At 26.0% G+C, this 19,597-nt stretch overlaps 3 protein-coding genes across 3 annotated transcripts in view; all 3 read left to right on the top strand.

Moving 5' to 3' along the window:
- Positions 1–3,919, top strand: part of Phum_PHUM046580 (DNA-binding protein RFX2, putative) — a gene marked incomplete at both ends in the record, with an annotated part of 5,426 nt that extends 1,507 nt beyond the window's left edge. The window contains 11 exons of the mRNA XM_002423221.1: positions 86–190; positions 302–349; positions 539–650; positions 753–966; positions 1,806–1,910; positions 2,048–2,229; positions 2,312–2,504; positions 2,589–2,860; positions 2,948–3,177; positions 3,269–3,659; positions 3,721–3,919. Of these exons, the coding sequence (XP_002423266.1) occupies positions 86–190; positions 302–349; positions 539–650; positions 753–966; positions 1,806–1,910; positions 2,048–2,229; positions 2,312–2,504; positions 2,589–2,860; positions 2,948–3,177; positions 3,269–3,659; positions 3,721–3,919 (2,051 nt within the window). The remainder of the gene's footprint in view (positions 1–85; positions 191–301; positions 350–538; positions 651–752; positions 967–1,805; positions 1,911–2,047; positions 2,230–2,311; positions 2,505–2,588; positions 2,861–2,947; positions 3,178–3,268; positions 3,660–3,720) is intronic.
- Positions 3,920–7,730: 3,811 nt separating this feature from the next.
- On the top strand, positions 7,731–14,019 carry Phum_PHUM046570 (uncharacterized protein; the record flags this gene model as incomplete). Its single annotated transcript, XM_002423220.1, has 20 exons — positions 7,731–7,928; positions 8,018–8,149; positions 9,328–9,536; positions 9,614–9,771; positions 9,843–10,144; positions 10,230–10,365; positions 10,512–10,701; positions 10,782–11,105; positions 11,182–11,396; positions 11,471–11,686; positions 11,756–11,988; positions 12,070–12,138; positions 12,218–12,364; positions 12,444–12,670; positions 12,751–12,880; positions 12,961–13,092; positions 13,166–13,298; positions 13,379–13,514; positions 13,581–13,731; positions 13,825–14,019. 20 exons carry the CDS (start codon positions 7,731–7,733, stop codon positions 14,017–14,019), a joined length of 3,633 nt encoding a protein of 1,210 aa, XP_002423265.1.
- A 1,564-nt stretch (positions 14,020–15,583) lies between these two features.
- Positions 15,584–17,073, top strand: Phum_PHUM046560 (uncharacterized protein; the record flags this gene model as incomplete). The annotated part of the gene is made up of 4 exons (XM_002423219.1): positions 15,584–16,128; positions 16,363–16,542; positions 16,631–16,807; positions 16,917–17,073. The coding sequence occupies 4 exons, from the start codon at positions 15,584–15,586 to the stop codon at positions 17,071–17,073; spliced, it is 1,059 nt and encodes a 352-aa protein (XP_002423264.1).
- Between the last annotated feature and the right edge of the window lie 2,524 nt (positions 17,074–19,597).

The following is a 19,597-nucleotide window of genomic DNA, read 5'->3' as shown; positions in this document are numbered from 1 at the left end:
TTTTCATTTAAATTCTATATTCTTTTTCGGTGTTTAATAAAAAAATAAAACAAAAAATTTAAAATAAATTTTTAGAGTGATGAAGGTTGCGATAGTCCGGATTCAAGCGATGGATCGACTCAGGTTTCTTCTCAAGTTATGGTCACTAGTCCCGCTTCGGAACCTCACACACCGCATTACATAGTTGCGGGTACGTTTTTTAATTTTTATTTATTACCTTTTTTTTTAAGATTTAGTACTTGATACTTAGATGATTTAAAATTCGGCTAATGGTTACAAATTTTTATATTGCTTAACAAAGAGGGAGCAACAAGGTCCTACACTAGCTTGACCACCGTGAGCACAGCAGGTATTTTGTTAATTGAGAGTGCACGATCAAATTTTTTTTTTTTTTTGTTAAATGAATTTTAAATGAAACGAACGGTAGATTTTAGTGTAATGTGAAATTTTATATCGAGGAAATTTTTCTTTTAGTTTTAAATTTTTCTGTAAAAAAAAATTACAATTAAAATTTTTAATTTTGTCATATTTGAAATAGTTGCTGATGACGAAACCGTCGGAGAAGTTTCTACCGTTCATCCTACTTATGTGCAATATACGGTAGATGGAACAGAACAAGCCATTTACGCGACAACCACCAACGGACAAATGTAGGTTTCCATGAATTTGTCAGTTATTTATAAATTTTATTTTTTAACATCAAAATATGAAAATTGAGAATATTTTCAAATTTTGATTAACTTTTCCCGTAGAACATATCCAGTTTTTGCAGTGGGAGAAAATTACACGCCTGGATCTGGACAATATTATACGTCTGGAAATACTGCGGTTACCTATACTCAAGTTGCTCAAACTGGGCAAAGCTTAATCACGGGAAGTACTTATTTGATACAGCCAACTGTGGATCACGAAAGTGCTCATACGATAATAACCGGCTCAAGAACTAGTCCTGATACAGTAAATGCTGTAAGAAATCTTAAATTTTAATTTAAATTTTTGTGACTAAGCGATTTAGGTGTTAATTACTCGGTTAAAGTTAATAATTTAAATGTAGTTTTTGTTAGATTCTTTTGCCTTCATCAATAACCTCCTCCCTATTTTTTCCCTTTTTATTTTACATTTTATTCAGTTACTTTAATGTTTTTTTTTTTTTTCAAATTCTATTTATTTTATCAAAAAGAAGTAGCCTGGAAAAAATTATTTTATTAAAGTATGATCTTATTTTACTTTGAATTTTAAATTCTTTCGGCGAGTTTTTAATTTATTAAAAAACGAAAGTTTATAAATAAAAAAAAAAATTAATATCGCAACGCGTACTAAACTAAAAATTTTACTTTGTAATTCTTTGTAAATGACTAAAATCATCAACTTTTTCAAATTACTTTTCTTAATTATTTTAAATTTAGTTTGAATAATCGTCTTTTATTTGATTTTTTATTCGCGTAATATAATTACAAAACTTGGTATCTATTAATAAAATTATTAAATTTATGTAGTCTTGTAGTGTGTTGTATAATGTAATGTTATGTATTTTGTGCAAAAACAAAAAATGGTTGTTTAACCATAGAATTGTTTATTTATTTTTTTAATTTCTTCACGTAAAGAAAAAATGAATTCTTCATAAAGAATACTTTTGAACTCGATTGTAAAAATCTTGTCATTTATTTATTTTTTGCAAAATAATATAATATTAATTTTGCTTGAATTGGAGGTTATTGAGGGGTTTTTCTTGCCGTCGCCGCTTACACTAACTAAAGTTTTAATGTTCTCTTTGAAACGCTTACTCTGCATGGAACTATATAAAGGATGGGTCTGGTGTTTACATGGTATCGTCTAACAATGCAGTCTCAATGGATGGTGAAAGAATTGACAGTAATATATCTAATGCCACCCGGGTTTCACCTGCAACAGTAAGTGTGCTTAATTAAACAAATTCATTTATTATAAATTATTGCGGTTAAAATTAATTTATAACTTTTTGTTTGGAAGGTTTTCTTTTTTTTTTTCGCAAACCGTGAGTTGTTTATATTATTATTTTTCGTTTTAGGTTCAATGGCTTTTAGAAAACTACGAATGTTTCGAAGGAGTCAGTTTACCGAGATCAACCATGTACGCCCATTATTTAAGACACTGCAGTGAACATAAATTGGATCCTGTGAATGCTGCATCCTTTGGAAAACTTATAAGAAGTGTATTTTTAGGTTTAAGAACACGGAGATTGGGTACTAGGTACTAGGTTTAACTTCTCAAAAATAAATTATTTTTCAAAAGGCGATAGTTTATACTTAAATACTTTTTTTTCTTCTGACAGGGGTAATTCAAAATATCATTATTACGGAATAAGAATAAAACCTGGATCCAGTTTGACTCATATATCAGTAGATCCCGTTGTAAATACTCCCAGAGGAGGCGGCGGAGGAAACAACAAAAGATTTAAACAAACAGCCGGCATGAAAACCGAAAACCAATATGATTCCTCTGGAAATCACAATACTAGTCCTCAAGTACGAGTAAAAATTTTAGTAAACTCGTTTTGTTAATTACAAAAAAAAAAAAAAAAAAAATTTTTATTCATCGTGTAATTTTAGGCAAATGACAACCAACAGTATTTAGGTGATGGAATTGGAGCCATTCCAGAATTCCCTGCCATAAAACTCATTTCCTTACCTGAAGATAATTCTGATGTAACATTAGAAGATGTGGATACTTTAAGAAATATATACAGAGAACATTGCGAGGCTTTCTTGGAAGCGGTTTTGAATTTAGAATTTCAAACCATAGAAAGTCTCTGGAGAGAATTTTGGAGATCTCAAGATAATAATAACGGAGATGAGTGCGAAGAAGAAAAATATTTATCCAAGTTTGTATAATTTTACTTTTAACTGAAAAAAAAAAAAAAAAAACATTGCAAATTTTTTTAAATTTTTTCTTTTTGAAACATTCAAAGGTCGAAATTATACTCTCTGTGCAAATTGCAACCGATTCAAGAATTTATGCGATCAGTCGATTATGTCTTCTATCAAAATATAGTACAAGTTTTAATACCGGATGTTTTGAGACCGATCCCTAGCTCGTTAACTCAATCGATACGGAATTTCGCCAAGGGTTTGGAAAATTGGTTGACCGGAGCCATGAACGGATGCCCTCAAGAAATGGTTTTGATTAAGGTTATTATCCGTTGTTATTATTATTATTATTAGTTTTGTTTCTTTTTTTTTAAAACTTTTGGGAAAAAAAAAAAATTATTATTTATTTATTAAGGTTTCAGCGGTTTCTGCATTGGCTCAAACTCTTAGACGTTACACATCTTTGAATCATCTTGCCCAAGCAGCAAGAGCCGTTTTACAAAATTCTTCACAAATAACTCAAATGTTGGCGGATTTGAATCGCGTGGATTTTCACAACGTTCAAGAGCAAGCGTCTTGGGTGTGCGAATGCGAGGATTCGGTCGTTCAACGATTAGAAGCGGATTTTAAATCGACATTACAACAGCAAAATTCATTGGAATCTTGGGCTTTGTGGTTGAAAAACGTCGTGGCACAAGTTTTAAAACCTTTCGAGGGAAAACCTAATTTTGCAAAAGCGGCGAGGCAATTTTTACTAAAATGGAGTTTTTACAGGCAAAAAAATTTTTTTCTAATAAATTTTTCAGTGAATGCGTCGGTTTTGTTTTTCAAATAATTAATTGAATTTTTGTTGTTGTTGTTGTTGTTGCAATAGTTCTATGGTTATACGAGATCTCACGCTAAGATCTGCTGCCAGTTTTGGTTCTTTTCATTTAATACGTTTACTATATGACGAGTACATGTTTTATTTGGTCGAACATGAAGTCGCCTTAGCCACCGGTGAAACTCCAATCGCAGTCATGAGCGAGGTAATTATTATCATTATTATTATTATTATTATTATTATTATTTAATTAAATTTTTCAATTATTGATTTGGAATATTTTTTTTAAAATTAATTTTAGCGGTGTCCTAACATCGATGGTGGATCCTCTTATCAATCCAATATAAAGAGAATAAAACTAAGCTAAAACATTGTCGTAAAGGGTATGTGCGTGTGTATGAAGAAAAATAAATCAAAAAAAAAAAAAAAAAAAGAAAAAGAAAAAGAAAAAAAAAAAAATATTAAAAAATTATATGTCAAAAAGTCGCTCGCTACCTACCTAATAATTATTTGATTAATTAGGCTCTTTTATTTCTTTTAATTATTGTGAAAATTATTATTTTTTTTTTTCTACATTTTTAAAATTCTAGACATAAATCATTTATTTAAAAGTTATTAAAAAAAAAAAAAAATTTTATTTTTTTTTATAAAATTATTTTTAAATTACTTTTAATCAAATAAAATATAATTTGAAAAGAAAAAGAAAAGTAAACGTAAATAATAATAATAATAATAATTAAAACAATTTTTGAGCTTTTTATTAAAAGGCTGAAATTTAAATAAATAAAATTGTTAAAATCATTTAAGGTATCATATATATATATATATTTTTTCATTCGAATATTGTATAATATTATCATAAATATTGAACAAGAGTGTTCGTGTGTGTGCGTGCGTGTGCATGTGCGCGTGTTTATTTATTTAAATGAAATACAAATGAAGTAAACAAAAAACAAACATGATAAATGCATGAATTGCTTATAATTTGGCTTCTTCCTGAATATTTTGTCTGGCCATTACATTATTTTTTTTTTTTATCGTATTTTGTTTTGTTAAAAAATTTGTAATTGTTTATTCACTGACTTTGTGTTGAGAGTGTCGCACAAAATAAATGTTTTATATTTGAAAAATTTTTTTTTTTTATACTCTTATATATATATATATATATATGTATGTCAAGGCACCGAATTTTCTTTTTTTTTTTTTTTTTTTTAGAATTTAAATATGAAAATTATTTTAGTGTTTTTCCCACGATAATTGCACAAATGTTTGTTTGCTTGATTTAATTTCGGAACAAATAATCAAAAATTATTAATATAGCTAAAATAAATTGCTTGTCGTAATAAACGTATATTTATTAGTTTTATTTATTTATTAAATTAATAAAGACTTATTGATTGAATCATAAATGAAAATCACCGATTATTTTTTCTTTTTGTTATTTTTTTGTATTTTTTTTTTTTTTTAAATAAATAAATTTGTTAAAATTGTTATTTGGAAAAAAAAGAAAAGGAAAACGTTTGTTATTCGAAAATAAATAAATAAATAATTAAATAATGTCGCCTTATAAAAACAAAAAAAAAAAAAAGAAAAAAAAAATTATTTTTGTTTATCGTCGTAGTTTAAAATTCATGTTGTATAACTTATACTAGTAATATTTTTATTTTATGTCGTTTTTTTTTTTTGGCTTTTATGTCATAATAATTAATAAAAATCGAAAATTCATCCATATTTATATATATTTACAGAGATATATATGATCCGTGTATTGCAATATATATATATATATATATATTTATATAAATAATTTATTTGTAAACTAATGCTAGTCAGGCTCGTTTGTCGTAGTTGAAATATTTGTAGAAAAATATATTGATTTGGTATTAAATTTGTTATTAATTTTTTTTCCTTCATCAAAACTCGTTAAAAAAAAAAAATAATAAGAGTGAATTATGTTATTTATACGAGTTGCAAATGATTTTAATTTAAAAAAAAATAAAACTTAAGGGTATCCTTCAATACTGTATTTGTACGAAAAATAAATTTTATTTTATTTTTTTTTAATAAATGAAAAATTATTTTATTTTATTTAATAATAAATTACCATTACAGTTATTTATTTTAAATTTGTCAATAAATAAGTAAGCCTACGCCGATGTTTAAATTAAAAAAAGAAAAAGTAATGTTAAGAATAAAGTTTTTAAAGTTTTTTTTTTTTTATTTATTTTGATAATAATTTAATCTGCTTCCACGAAATTTCCTTTGAAAAAGATTTCATTTAATGAAGCTCTAGTTTCAATATGGCTTCCATTAAATGTTGGATATTAGTTTATACACATCGTTTATTTGTTTTAATAAATCGTCACCGTTGTTAATACCTAATTATATATGTTTTAATGAATAACAGTAAACAATTTCTCAAAGGTATTGTCAAAGTTATAATAAAAAAAAATTTTTTTTAGTTATAATTTTATTAAAAATTCAAAATCAATACTTTTCCCCGTCAGGGCCTTGCCCCATTCAAAATTTTATTTAAAACTAAACAATTTTCATACACTCGTTCACTAGTTTTTATTTAGAACCGAGAAAGACAAATAATACCAAGTTATATAAAATAATGATGATTAAATTGTGATTAGTATTTAAAGAAATGAGAAAAATAACTGTTAAAGCTCGTTTTTTTTTTCTGAACACATCTCCTTTTATGTTAATGCTTTAGGGTTTTTTAAAATAAAATTTTTTATTAAACTCTAACTAATTTTAAATAATGATTTTCAAATAATAATTTTCTACCACGTTTTTCCTTTCTGTCATCATATTCTTTCATTTATCTTTCTTTTGCCAAAAAATAAAAATTATCTACAACTAAAATTTTTACCAATATTTATAATTAGGTAATTTTTCCAATCTTTTTAGACATGGATTTAAAAAACAATTAACTGTTTCAAGGGATTAGGGAGTTTTAGATGAAATAATAAAACATTCTTTCTTAAATTGTTTATTTAAATGAGATTTCATTGATTTAAACTTACCTTGCAATTAAAATTTTAATTATTTTTATCCTAAATATTAATACTTGATTGATCATTTATTAAAATCAATTAAATTCAATTATTTAAATATCTGTAATGATTTAATTGTAATAATTATATACTAAATTTAACATTTACTAAAAAAATCCATTCATAATTTTTTATTATTCTTTTGAAAGCAATTAGTATGATTTTCTAGTGGTCAGAATAAATTTAAATTTCATTCTTTCGCAAAACACTTATTCCCAGCTACTTATTTATACCTTTTTTTACATTAATATTGCCGATTATTCTCCTGATTTTGTACCATTTTTTGCGAAACCACTTTGGTACTTTCTTTATTTAAGTATTCATTACAATAAAGATACCAAAAAAAAATAGTTTGTCAATTTTTTTAATATTTCTTTAATTAAACTTTTCATATACATATTAGCATTTAATTATTATTATTATTATTATTGAAGAAAAAAAAATTTTTAATGTTTAAATGAATGACTATGGATTAGAGTTTATTAATTTTATTATGGCGTCGTTATTATTATTTTAAAAGTTAAGTTTTTGAAACATTTTATATTTAATACATTATTCAATAATATAAATATGAAAATTTTCTTATTATTTATTTAATTTAGAAAAAAAAAATAATCATTTAAAATAATAAAAATATTTTAGATATTTTGCTAAATTATAATAAAAATGTTATTTATTTTTTTAAATAATATCAAACATCCAACAACCGACCTTTGATTTATTTAATCTTTTCTATCCAAATGATTTGTATTATTGTAAGCCTCAGCCCTTTTTATAATAAATATTTGAAATTTAGTTTGTTAAACTATTACATAATTCAATTTTTTTTTTTTCTTTTTTTTAAAATACATTTTAAAAACGAATTTTCTGACCGATTAAAAAAAAAAAAAAAAAAGAAATTTTGAAAGTTTTATCATTAGTTATTTCCATTTAATTGTATTTGTTTTGTTTTAACAGATGGAATGGGTGGAAATAATAGAACCGCGCACGAAAGAGCATATGTATGCCAACTTGACGACTGGAGAATGTGTTTGGGATCCTCCACCTGGAGTTCCTGTTAAAAAAACCGACGACAATCAATGGTGGGAATTATTTGACCAAAACACATCGAGATTTTATTATTATAATGCCATATCGCAAAAAACTGTTTGGCACAGGCCGAGTAATTGCGATATTATACCCCTTGCTAAATTACAAGTAAATATCGAATAAGGCTACGCCGATAATGAAAACGAAAAATTTTTTAACGTCATTTTCAAACGTTTTTTTACCTTTTTTTTTTACAGACGTTAAAGCAAAATACGGAACCCGAAGGAGAAGATGGAAATGAAGAATGTAAAAGTAAAGAATCCGTTGGAACTCAAACTCCTGGAAAATGTGTTAGACCACCCAGGCCGGTTATAAATTCTCATCCTAAAGTAAGTCATTATTAAATTAATTAATTAATATTTTTGGAATCGTGACTTTTTTTCCTTTTTTTTCGAATGCCAAATTTTGTTGCATTTTAACGGTTTTAAGGCCATATTTATTTATTTATTCCTTTAGAAAATGCGTTGTAAAAAATTTTTTAAATTATGTTAATCATTGTGGAATAAAAATGACATAAATTGACATTGACAGGAGTGCAAAACAATAATTTAACCGTCGAGTATTTATCGTTGTAAAATTTTTCCCCTTGCACCTGCTTTTTTAAAAAACAATCTATTTAATATTTATTTATTACCAACATTAAAAAAAAAAAAAAAAAATAAAGTCGGTTTAAAAATTTATTAATTGAATATCATTTCCTTTAACTTTTCGTGACCTCGCATTGTAATTGCAACAAACTTTTTTTTTTTTTTTTTTTTTTTTTTTTTTTTTTATTTCTGTCTATTCAAAAACGCTTGTTTTTATTATTATTATTATTATTATTTGTCGCTTTTACCTTTTGACTCAACTTAAACTTAATTAATTCTTTTTCTCATTCAGTCGGGAATACAGGAAAACAAAAACAAAAAAAAAAAACTTTTCCATTTAGTCTGCAAATTAGAATTGTTTTAAAACATCAGCCTGATTAATTTTTTTTTAACCAATTGTTAAAATTTTTAATTATTTTGTTTCACAATTCGATTCAATAAAATTTCCGACAATTTAACGATGAAAAATTTTTTTTTATTTGACTAATAATAATAATAATAATATTCTTCCTTTTTAATTTTTTTTTTTTGTTCGTCGCTAAAAAAATGTTTTGTAAATGCGTGGGATGTAAATAACAATGAAAATGTTGCCATCAGATATTAATTGTCCAATTATAAATAAATAAAAAAAAAACACTTTAAATTTGGATAATAAGTTTTAAAAATGAAATGAATAAAATTTTTTATGCAAAGAGTTTACATTTTAATGATCTATTTAAAACTTAGTTTATTAAATTTAAAAAAAAAAAAAAGATAAGAATGGATATATTAATTACAAAAAAGAGAAAGAAAGAGTAGTAAAATGAAGTTAATTATAGGACGTGACGCTATAAAAAATTTTAACGGAAAAAAAAAAAAAAAACTAGCTAGCCATTGTTTCAAAGTAGATTGAATGAACGATTTGTAATAATTTTATTAAGGATTTTCTTTTTTTTTTTTTTGTTTTCTTCTGCTTCTGCAGACTTCGGTTTCTTGCGAAACTCAAACGTCTCCCGGTAGTTCTCCAAGGGGATCAAGGAGATCTCATCATCATTCTCATTTACACATTCATTCTCACGGGCATTCACATCACCATCATGGGAGTAATAGTAGCCAACAGAAGACTCCGCAAAAGGCAAATCAATCTCAGGTGAGTATTTTTTATCAGAAATGATGCGTGGTTAAAATATATATATTTTATTAAATTTATTTAAAGGATTCGGGAAGATCGAGCGATTCCAGTTCCAGAACTTCATTGGATAATCATAGAATATTAGAATCTCCTCGACAAAATCGTTATCAAGGAACTAGTCTACCGACAAGTACAAGTGCATCCGCCATCGATAAGAAACCATTACAAGAAATTAATTCTCAACCGACTCGGGGTAATTATTTTAAAATAAATTTCAAAAGTAAATGCGGAAATGGATCATTTTTCTTTTTTTTTCCCCCGCAGTTGAAAATAGTTCTGTGTTTAAATCGGTTAACAAATCCTGTGGCGGGAATACAACGACTTCGCAGAGTATCATTAGCGGTTTTAAACCTGGGACAAATATATCCATAGCGAAACAAAAGAGTTTCGATGTGGAAACTTCACTGGGAATCGGTGGATGTTATAGTAATTACGGTCATGAAAATTTAAGAGGGAGATCTAAAACGGAAAAACATTTACAAGCTCCTAAAGAAACAATAATAACCGGAAATGGAAGTGATCTAGCACGAAGTTATAGTTTTATTCAAAGGAGAGATGTTTCTTTGGTAAATTTTTATAAAATAAAAAAAAAATTTTTTTTTTTAATACAAATGTATTTTGAAAAAAAAAAAAAATGGTTTTGTGTGTTAGGATGAAGAGGATTCAATGCATGAAAAATATTTCTTGCCACCGAGTCAATCGGGAATGCGTAGTATAGAATCTACTCCTCAGGCCAGAAGGAAGCAATTACATTTAGGTAAATTATTAGGGATTTTATTTGGCGTTGGTTGGTAACATTTATTTTAAAATAATATAATTATTATCGTAAATTATTTATTTTTCATAAATTTCACCGCTTCGTGTCTTTAATTTTTAATTATTGTTTCATTTTATATAATTTATGACAACGTGTATTGTCGTCTGCTTCAACAGCTTCAAAATCTGCAAAAGACTTAGATTTAGCTTCGATCACGCCTTCTCGAACTCGAAAAATTCACAAATCGAACGAGAGTAATCGAAATCGCGAATGTAAACGATATAGTAAGGAAAATGAATATCAGTCAGGAAGTAGTGAAAACGATTCTTCGAACACATCTCTTAGTCCCACAACATCTCCTTCTAGGTAAGAAAATTAAAAAATTCGTTTAAAAATTAAACATGGTCTCTTCGTCGAAGACGTATTTTCTTTTTTTTTTATTCCAGTCCCGTATCGAGTTCAAGAAAAAACAATCGGTTAAATCAAGGAAACGTTTTTTCAAACGTTGAAACTCCATCATTCGGTAGGCATTCAAATCATTCTCGTTCGAATGGTGGTAAAATGCAATCATACGAGGATAAAAAAGAAAGTCAAAGGAAAATACCTCTCAAAGAAACCTATAGAGAACGCGATGAAAACGTCGAAGACATATTTAAGAAACAGTTGACTTGGGATTCTGGAGAATCGAAAGAAAGGCCTAAAAAAAATTACAACGAAACTCGAAATGCACTGAGAGAAGATTTGTACAAAAATAAAATTGGAGATTATAGGTACGATTATCATCTTTGATTTTATTTTTCCCAAGTTTTTTTTTTTTTCCTTATTTAAAAATTTTGTATTTTAAAGGCAAAACGATTCGAAAGATTTACTCAGAGAAAATGGAAATCACGGTAATGTGTCAAGTCACGTGAAATATTATTCAATGGAAAGAGGAATGGAAAAGGGAAATTCGACTCTTTTGTACAGCAATTTAGATTATCAACCTTACAATATGGAAATCAAAAATCAATCTCATTTATTTCCCTTGCAACAATATATTTTGGAACAAGCAAAACTTTCAGGTAAATTTTTTAAAAATTAGTTTTCCAAACCAGTGTAAGAATATTTAAGAAAAATACAATTTTAAAATTTGAAGGTTGTTATAAATTTGGAGATCCTTTAAACGATGAAATGGATTCTTTACACTCCGAGGACGAGGCTTCCGTTGGTCGACCTGATTACGACAGTGATGAATTTGCCGATGATGAGGGAATGTCCAATCAAGGAGATTCAAGCAGTCAAGAATATTTGCACGATCCAAATTATTCTGAACAGGAGGAATTTTTGAAAAGATATGAAAATTATTCTCGCGGTAAGTAAAAAATTTAATTTAATTTTCTTTCTCATTGATTATTATTTCCTTAATAATTTTTTTTTGTAGAATGTAAAAATGATGTGGAATACATAGAGAGTTTGGAATCTCGAATGGCAGTCAATACAATTCCACAAGTGGTTTACTACAGTGGCGTGGCATCTCCTTATCCTCCTCGACTTCCTCCTCACGGTGTACCTCACAGCACATCTGAAACCCAACACGCTTCTTTAAAACGTAAAAAGGAAACTTCGACGGGATCTCTTTCCTCACATTTTTCTTCAATCGTTGAAAAAACTGAGGTATGTTGAAATAATAAACAAATTTCCATTAAATTTAAAATATCTTTTCATAATTAACGACTATTATAATTTTTAATGAAGAATGCAAATCGACCTGTTTCGCTTCCATCTCAAAGTATTCCAGAGGATACGACAGATCACAGATGTGAGGTAAATCAATCAAACGACGATCCTTTAAATATTAAAAATAACGGTTTTTTTTATAAATTAAAATTATTATGTATTTCAGTCTCCTCGGGCGGCATCGTTATCCAGGGATAAAAAACTTCCTTCCGAAAGCGATATTGAGGAATATGCTCAAGGTCACCTTAACATTCACAAAAAAGGGATTTTTAGGAAAAAGTTTTCCGTAAGGGATATGCTATCTTGGTCAAAGGTAAAAAATATTTGTTAATATTTTCATCATCATTACTTGTTGACTTTATTCCGGAGAAATTAAATTATTTTTATTTTAGGATCCTATAAGAAAACCCATGTTGGTACTGTCGGAAAAAGCCTTAAAAAAGGACGCGTGTGAACTTTTTAAACTAGTCCAAATATACATGTCAGATAGGAAAGCTAAATTTGGCATGACGTTAAACAGCGTCGCTCTTGATATTTGTAACGTAGGCTACAGCAAACCTGTTTTAAGAGATGAATTGTACATACAAATATGCAGGCAAACGACGGAAAATCCTGGAAAGTACGTACGAGATTTATACACGCAATCATATTAAAAATTTAGGTTTTTTTTTTTCGAAAAATGAAAACTTTTTTTTGTAGGGAAAGTTTGCGACGAGGATGGGAACTTATGGCCATTTGTTTAAATTTTTTTCCTCCCAGCGCGAAATTTCAAACTTATTTGGAAGGGTATTTAAATAGGCATAGAGATCCCGGTTTTGACTTTCCCGAGGTAAACCTAACTGACACCATTGATGTTGCCGCTTTTTTTTTTTTTTAATATATATTTTATAAAAATGAAAATTGATTTAGGTTGTTAAATGGCCTTTACACGTTCAAATTAGTCATTATGCGACGATAGGTTGTAAAAGATTGGAAAGAATCGGTGCGAATGGAAAAAAACCACCGAGAAAGCCTACGATTGAAGAAATCGATCAATCAAGGGTATTTTTTTTTTCCTTATTCCACACTGAAATAATTTTCGTAAGGAAATAAATATAAGCCTTTGATTTTTCAGCATCAAATATTTAGAACTAGCATGTTTGGAAGCACATTAGAAGAAGTCATGTACCTGCAAAAGGAAAGATTTCCAAACAGGAGACTCCCTTGGGTTCAAACGGTTTTATCCGAAGAAATTCTTAGATTGCAAGGTACATCCGTCATTTGAATTTTGATTAATTTAAATAAAAAGGTTTATTTATACGTTTTGTAAACAAAAACCCACATTCAGGTGCTCAAACTGAAGGAATCTTTAGAGTTTCTGCCGATGTCGATGAAGTGAATTCGTTGAAAACAAAAATTGATTTTTGGGAAGTTCCTACCGAAACGATAGATGCTCATGCTCCAGCTTCTCTTCTTAAATTATGGTAAATCATTCAGGTTTTCTTCTAAACCTTCCGAATGCATTATTTTAAAATTTATTTAAATTTCAGGTATCGGGAATTATACGAGCCATTGATACCTGATACTCTGTATAACGAATGCGTGACCCATCATGACGATCCTGAATTCGCATTGGCAATCGTTCAAAGATTACCAAATTTAAACAGATTAGTTTTATGTTATTTAGTTAGATTTTTGCAAGTGAGCAACCAAACATTTTTACATTTTTTTTTTTTTTTAGTTTTTTTTTTTTTTTTATAGGGTTGTAATTTAACACGATTTTTTTTTTTATAGATTTTTTCCCGCGACGAAGTAGTTCAAATAACAAAAATGGACGCTTCAAATTTGGCCATGGTCATGGCTCCGAATTGTTTAAGATGCACATCTCAAGATCCGAGCGTGATTTTCGACAATGCAAGAAAAGAAATGTCTTTTATGAAAACTCTAATACAATCTTTGGATACTTCGTTCATGGAAGGAATATTTTGAACGAGGTAAAACGGATTGAAGGGGAATCAATTTATTATTATTATTATCATTTATCGTATCTCAAGCACTTATCTTGCCAAAATGTCACCACACATAAAAAAAATCTCGAATTAGTTTTTCTTTTTTTTTTTAAAAGAGAGAGATTTGTATAGTATTTTCTTTTTTTTTTTTTGTCTAAAGACTGTTGGCTTACCGCCATTTTGTTAATTTATTAAATTATTATTGTTTAATTAATTTAAGTTTCTCATTCATGTTGTTTTTTTTAGTTTATTGTTTTTATTTCTTTTTGTTACGTTTAAAAAAAAAAAAAAAAAAAAAAAAAAAAAAATTATTTAGTTGTTTTATAGACAGTGTGTTTAGTCTGATTTTATTAATATTTTTTAAGTTCCCCCCCCCTCCCCCCGTCTGTTAGTTTTAAATTTGGAAAAATACATACATACATACTGCCGTGCATTTTTATGTTTACCGCCCCTCCCCCCCCCACCTTGTCCTACGGTTTAATTTTTTAATTTTTTAATTATTTATCTCAAATAAATTGTGTATTCTTACGAGCAATAACATTTTAATAAATATATACCAGGTTTCAGGTTTCAGGTCAATAATTTTAATTAAGGTGTATTTGTATAAACAAACAGTCAGTTAGTTTTATAAAAAAATTTGTCAATAAAATTATTATTATTATTTTAATTTTTAATTAAATATTAAAATTATTAATAGGAAGAAATGGAGAAAATTAATAACCATCTTGTATAAATAATATTTTTTTTTTTTTGTATTTATTTAAAGTTTATAAAAATTTGAAAGAAAAAAAAAAGAGGGTAAAAGCAAAGAAAATCCACTTTTAAAAAAAAAATGATGTGCGTTCTCGTTTTTTATATTTAAAAAATTAATAAACGCAATAAAATGCCAAATAATGTGTATTTTTTTTTTTTAGGTTACATATTAAATATGTTATGTAAATAGGGGGATAAAATTGAACAAAGAAAAAAAAAATAAAAAGTTTTTAATACGTGTTTAAAAAAAAAAAAAAAAAAATGTACATTATTTAATTGTAGTTAAAAAAAAAGAATTTTTTTTTTTAAATAAATAAATTTTAAATGTAGATTACAAAAAAAAAAAAAAATTTTATAATGTGCGATTATTTGTTTTTAAATAAGCTTTATATAGTAAGTTTTTTTTTTTATAAATATATATAAAAATTAAAGAAATTTACAAGTAGATATAAAAAAATAAAAAAAATTTTATTTATAATTTTTTTTTCCACAGTATTTTTTTTTTTTTTTTAATTTTTATTTATAAAAAAAAAATATTGATAATAATAATTATGATAATAGTTTGCCTTTAATTTTTTTTTTTTTTTTTTTGATTATGTGTTTTTTTAATAAAATAAATTTTATTATAATTTTTTAATTTGAAATATATATATTAAATAAATAATTTTTAAAAAATGGCGGGAAATTTTTAAATTATAAAAGTAAACAATAGGAAATGTACGGTTTTCGACGTCTATGACTTTTACGCAACTTCCGTTTGCTGCCAATTGATAATAATATAGCCATTAAAGATGGCGTATAATTCAGTTGGAGATATAAAAAGTTTACCGAGAAATATACCTTATGTTCGTCAACAGTTTTTAGCATTATTAGGAAATACAAGTACTCCAGTGAAATGTATATGTGTAGTGATATTTTTCAGTTACTTTTTATCATTTTCCGAGGCGGCCATAAAAGCTGTCAGCGTGACACCGGGTTACATGCTCCCATCATCCTTGTTTTGCTTGTGGACTCCGTTCACGTTTTGCTTTTTAGAAATACATTTTTGGGAAGTGTGTGTCGATATAGTAACTGTTGGATTGTGCGGTAAATTAATTGAACCCTTATGGGGTCAAATGGAAATGTTGATTTTCTTCGCAGTTGTGAATTTAGGTGTTGCAGTTTTGAGTACTTCTTATTATATTCTCTTATATTATTTAACGTATCGTACTTCATTTTTATTCGGTGTTCACGTTCACGGCCTTGCGGGTTATATCGCTGGAGTTTGTGTTGCTGTCAAACAAATAATGCCTGATCATTTGATATTAAAAACACCGTTAGGAAAATTTTCAAATAGGTTAGTTTTCCTAAATAATTTGTAAATAAAATTTAATAATTTTTTTTTTTTTTTTATTTGTATGAGACAACATTTTGACAATAGTTTACTATTCAATTAAAATTTTGATTTATTTATAACAGTTTAAATTTTTTAAAAGTATTCACAGTAATTTTTGTTTCTATTAATTAATTTATGTTAAATATTTTATTATTTATTGCTGTAGTTTTAATTAAAGGTATAATCATTGTTTAGAAATATACCTTTGACTGTTCAACTAGTCTCAGTTTTACTTTGGGCGATAGGACTCTTGGATAGTGATCATCCTATTATGTTTGGTTCTGGACTTTTTGTCAGTTGGATTTATTTAAGGTTTTATCAAAGGCATAGCAATGGAACTAAAGGAGACATGGCTGATAATTTTACTTTTGCAAGGTATTATCTTTACACAATATTTTTTTTAAGTATGATTTTTATAGGAAAAACAATTTACTATAACTTTAATAAAAATTGTATGTTTTAGTTTCTTTCCCAATGTTTTACAACCTCCAATGGCCGTAGTAGGAAACAGTGTTTACAAAATACTTGTAAAAGCAAGAATATGTAGAAGAACTGTCAAACAAGTTAGCGTAGCTGTTGCTCCAACAGGAGTAACAGTTTCTCTTCCAGGGCTGGACCCTCACGATATGGAAAGACGAAGGTATGATTCATGAAAATATTAAAATATAATACAAAAAATTAATTATTCTGTTTATATTAATTGTAAAAAGAAAAATTCAAAAACATTTATACATAATTTTATGTTTCAGACAAAAGGCATTAAAAGCTCTTAATGAAAGATTAGGTAAAGTAGAAGGTTCAAAACATGCGACAAATTTAACACCGAGCATAGCGATTAACATTCCAGTAAGTATGTCTGGACACAGAACAGAGTCTTCGGTACTTACTCAAGGAAACATAACATGAAGATGATTCTTTGAATTTAGTTTGAAGGTAAATAAATAATTATTATTTGGGCCGATCGCTGACTTGATGGGAAGGGGGGGAGGGGGAAAGAAGTCAATTTTTAACTCGAAATGGCTTATGAGAATTTTTAAAAAAAAATAGTTATTTAAGTGCAACATTTGACTTGAACCTTACAAAAGTTAATATGAATAAATATTTATTAAGATTTAACATATAGATTATTGAATATTTTGTGTATAAAAATACTTACACACTTTCAAACAAAGAGACACACAAACACACACACACACACACACACAAATATAGGCTGTGTTTATAATGTTTGTCATGTGTCGGTTAATTTCCATAAGTATTATTAACATATTTACACACAAGTGTTCCTTAAACTTTTATTAATTATTATAGTTATTGAACAAAAACTAAATAAAAAAATTTTTTCATTTAAAAAAAAGTAGAAACTTATGTTTACGAATTTAACAAACAAATAATGTAATGATGATAGTTGAAGTGGGTCTTCCTTAAAAATAATTAATAATTAATATTTAAATTTATTTAAAAAAATTGTAATTAAAAAGAAAAAATCGTTTGTTTATCTTGTTTTGACAAAACATTATTATTATTATTATTATTATTATTATTATTATTATTATTATTATTATTATTATTATTATTATTATTATTATTATTATTATTATTATTATTATTATTATTATTATACATAAATTATTTATGCAACGGGTAGAAAATTTTAACTTTTTTTTTGTCAAAATACTTGAATGTTAATTAATAATCAGTCATCCATTTTTATGTTATTCAATGTCTATATATTAAAATGAAATGATTTGAGGTAAGTTTAATTAAATGGACATAGGTTATGTGTCATGTTGGAAAATATTTGAATCATTATTATTATTATTGGTTAAGTTAAAAAAAAAAAAAAAGGAATGATGAATGAATAAACAATGGAAAATATTTTTTTTTTTAACACCTTTATTTGATATTTTATTTATTTTTATTTTATACATGAAGCCATTTATTTTTTTTCCTTCTACATTTTTTTTTTATTAACATAAATAACAGTTTTAATTTTTTTTTTATTAATTTTTTATTAATTTTTTACTTTTCTATACATTTTGTTGTATACAAACAAAAAAAAAATAAATAAATTATTTATTTATTTATTTATTATTATCGTTAAACGATCGATAGAGCGTGAATTAAAAATATTATTATTACATTTTTACGTAAGCTGTTTATTTTTCAATAATAATAATAATAATAATAATAATAATAATAATAATAATAATAATAATAATAATGATAATAATAATAATAATAATATTTATAATAATAATAATAAGTAATTTGAATAACTTATCAGTTCAGAAAGAAAAAAAAAAAGAAGAAATTTATACATGTGGAAATTGTTTATAAGTAAAGAGAGATAGTTTAAATTTATTTAATTAGCAAGCACTCAAAGTTTAATATTATTATTATTATTTTACATTCATATATATATATGTTAAATGTATTTAGAGTGCAATTTGACAAAAGTTGAATAATAATAATATTTATATAATATTTTAATCAAAATGGCGACAAAAAAAATTTTTCCAACAATAAAATAAAATAGAGTGAGAAAGAGTGAGAGAGAGAGAGAGAAAATATTTGAGCAGAATATTTATATATCGAAAAATGATTTTTTTTTTTTTTATAATTTTTTTACAATTATTGTCAGTTTCACATTACATAAAAAAAGTTTTTTTTAAAATTTAATGATTTTAAGAGAGAGGAGAATAATGAAAAAATGGCGGAAATTTGATTAATATAAAAAACAAAAAAGAAAAAAAACTTTTGTCAAATTGCTTGTAATAAATAATAATTAATGACATATGTATATATTATTTATTTCAAACTAAGCTAAACATTGACTAATGATGATAATAATAATAATAAATGTCACGATAAATTTATTAAAATCAACACAATCATATCTCTCTCTCTCTCTCTCTTTGTAAGATTCAATTAATAACAGGAACAAATATTAGTTAGTTTCGTTTTTTATTATTATTATTATATAAATATCTCGATAGGAATTTTCTTTTTGTTCAAATTCAAATATCATTCATAAAAGAAAAATCATAGAATACGTAAAGAAAATAATAATAATAATAATAAGTTTTCAATTACATATATATTTAATTTTATGAAAGTTTTTTCTGTCTACCGAATTGACTTCGTTTTATCATTATCATTATTATTAGTATTATTAATCATCATCCTGAGAAAAATTTTCAATAGATACCTTTATTTGCAGGGGAGATGGTGGGAAGGAGGGAGGGAGGGAGGGGAGGGAGGAAGCGAAATAGGTAACGAGTCACAATAATTTTATTTAAAAAAAAAAAAAAATTAATTAATTTTTACAAAGCTAAATATTTCATTTAAATCATGCCTGACACGAAAACGAAAAGTTATTATTATTATTGTTATTAATATTATTATTATTATTATTATCATTATTATT

Source organism: Pediculus humanus, genomic scaffold (assembly GCF_000006295.1).
Source record: "Pediculus humanus corporis 1103172107399 genomic scaffold, whole genome shotgun sequence".
Classification (NCBI taxonomy): Eukaryota; Metazoa; Arthropoda; class Insecta; order Psocodea; family Pediculidae; genus Pediculus; species Pediculus humanus.
The sequence above is the reverse complement of the archived record's forward strand: the minus strand, read 5'-3'. Positions and strand labels throughout refer to the sequence as shown.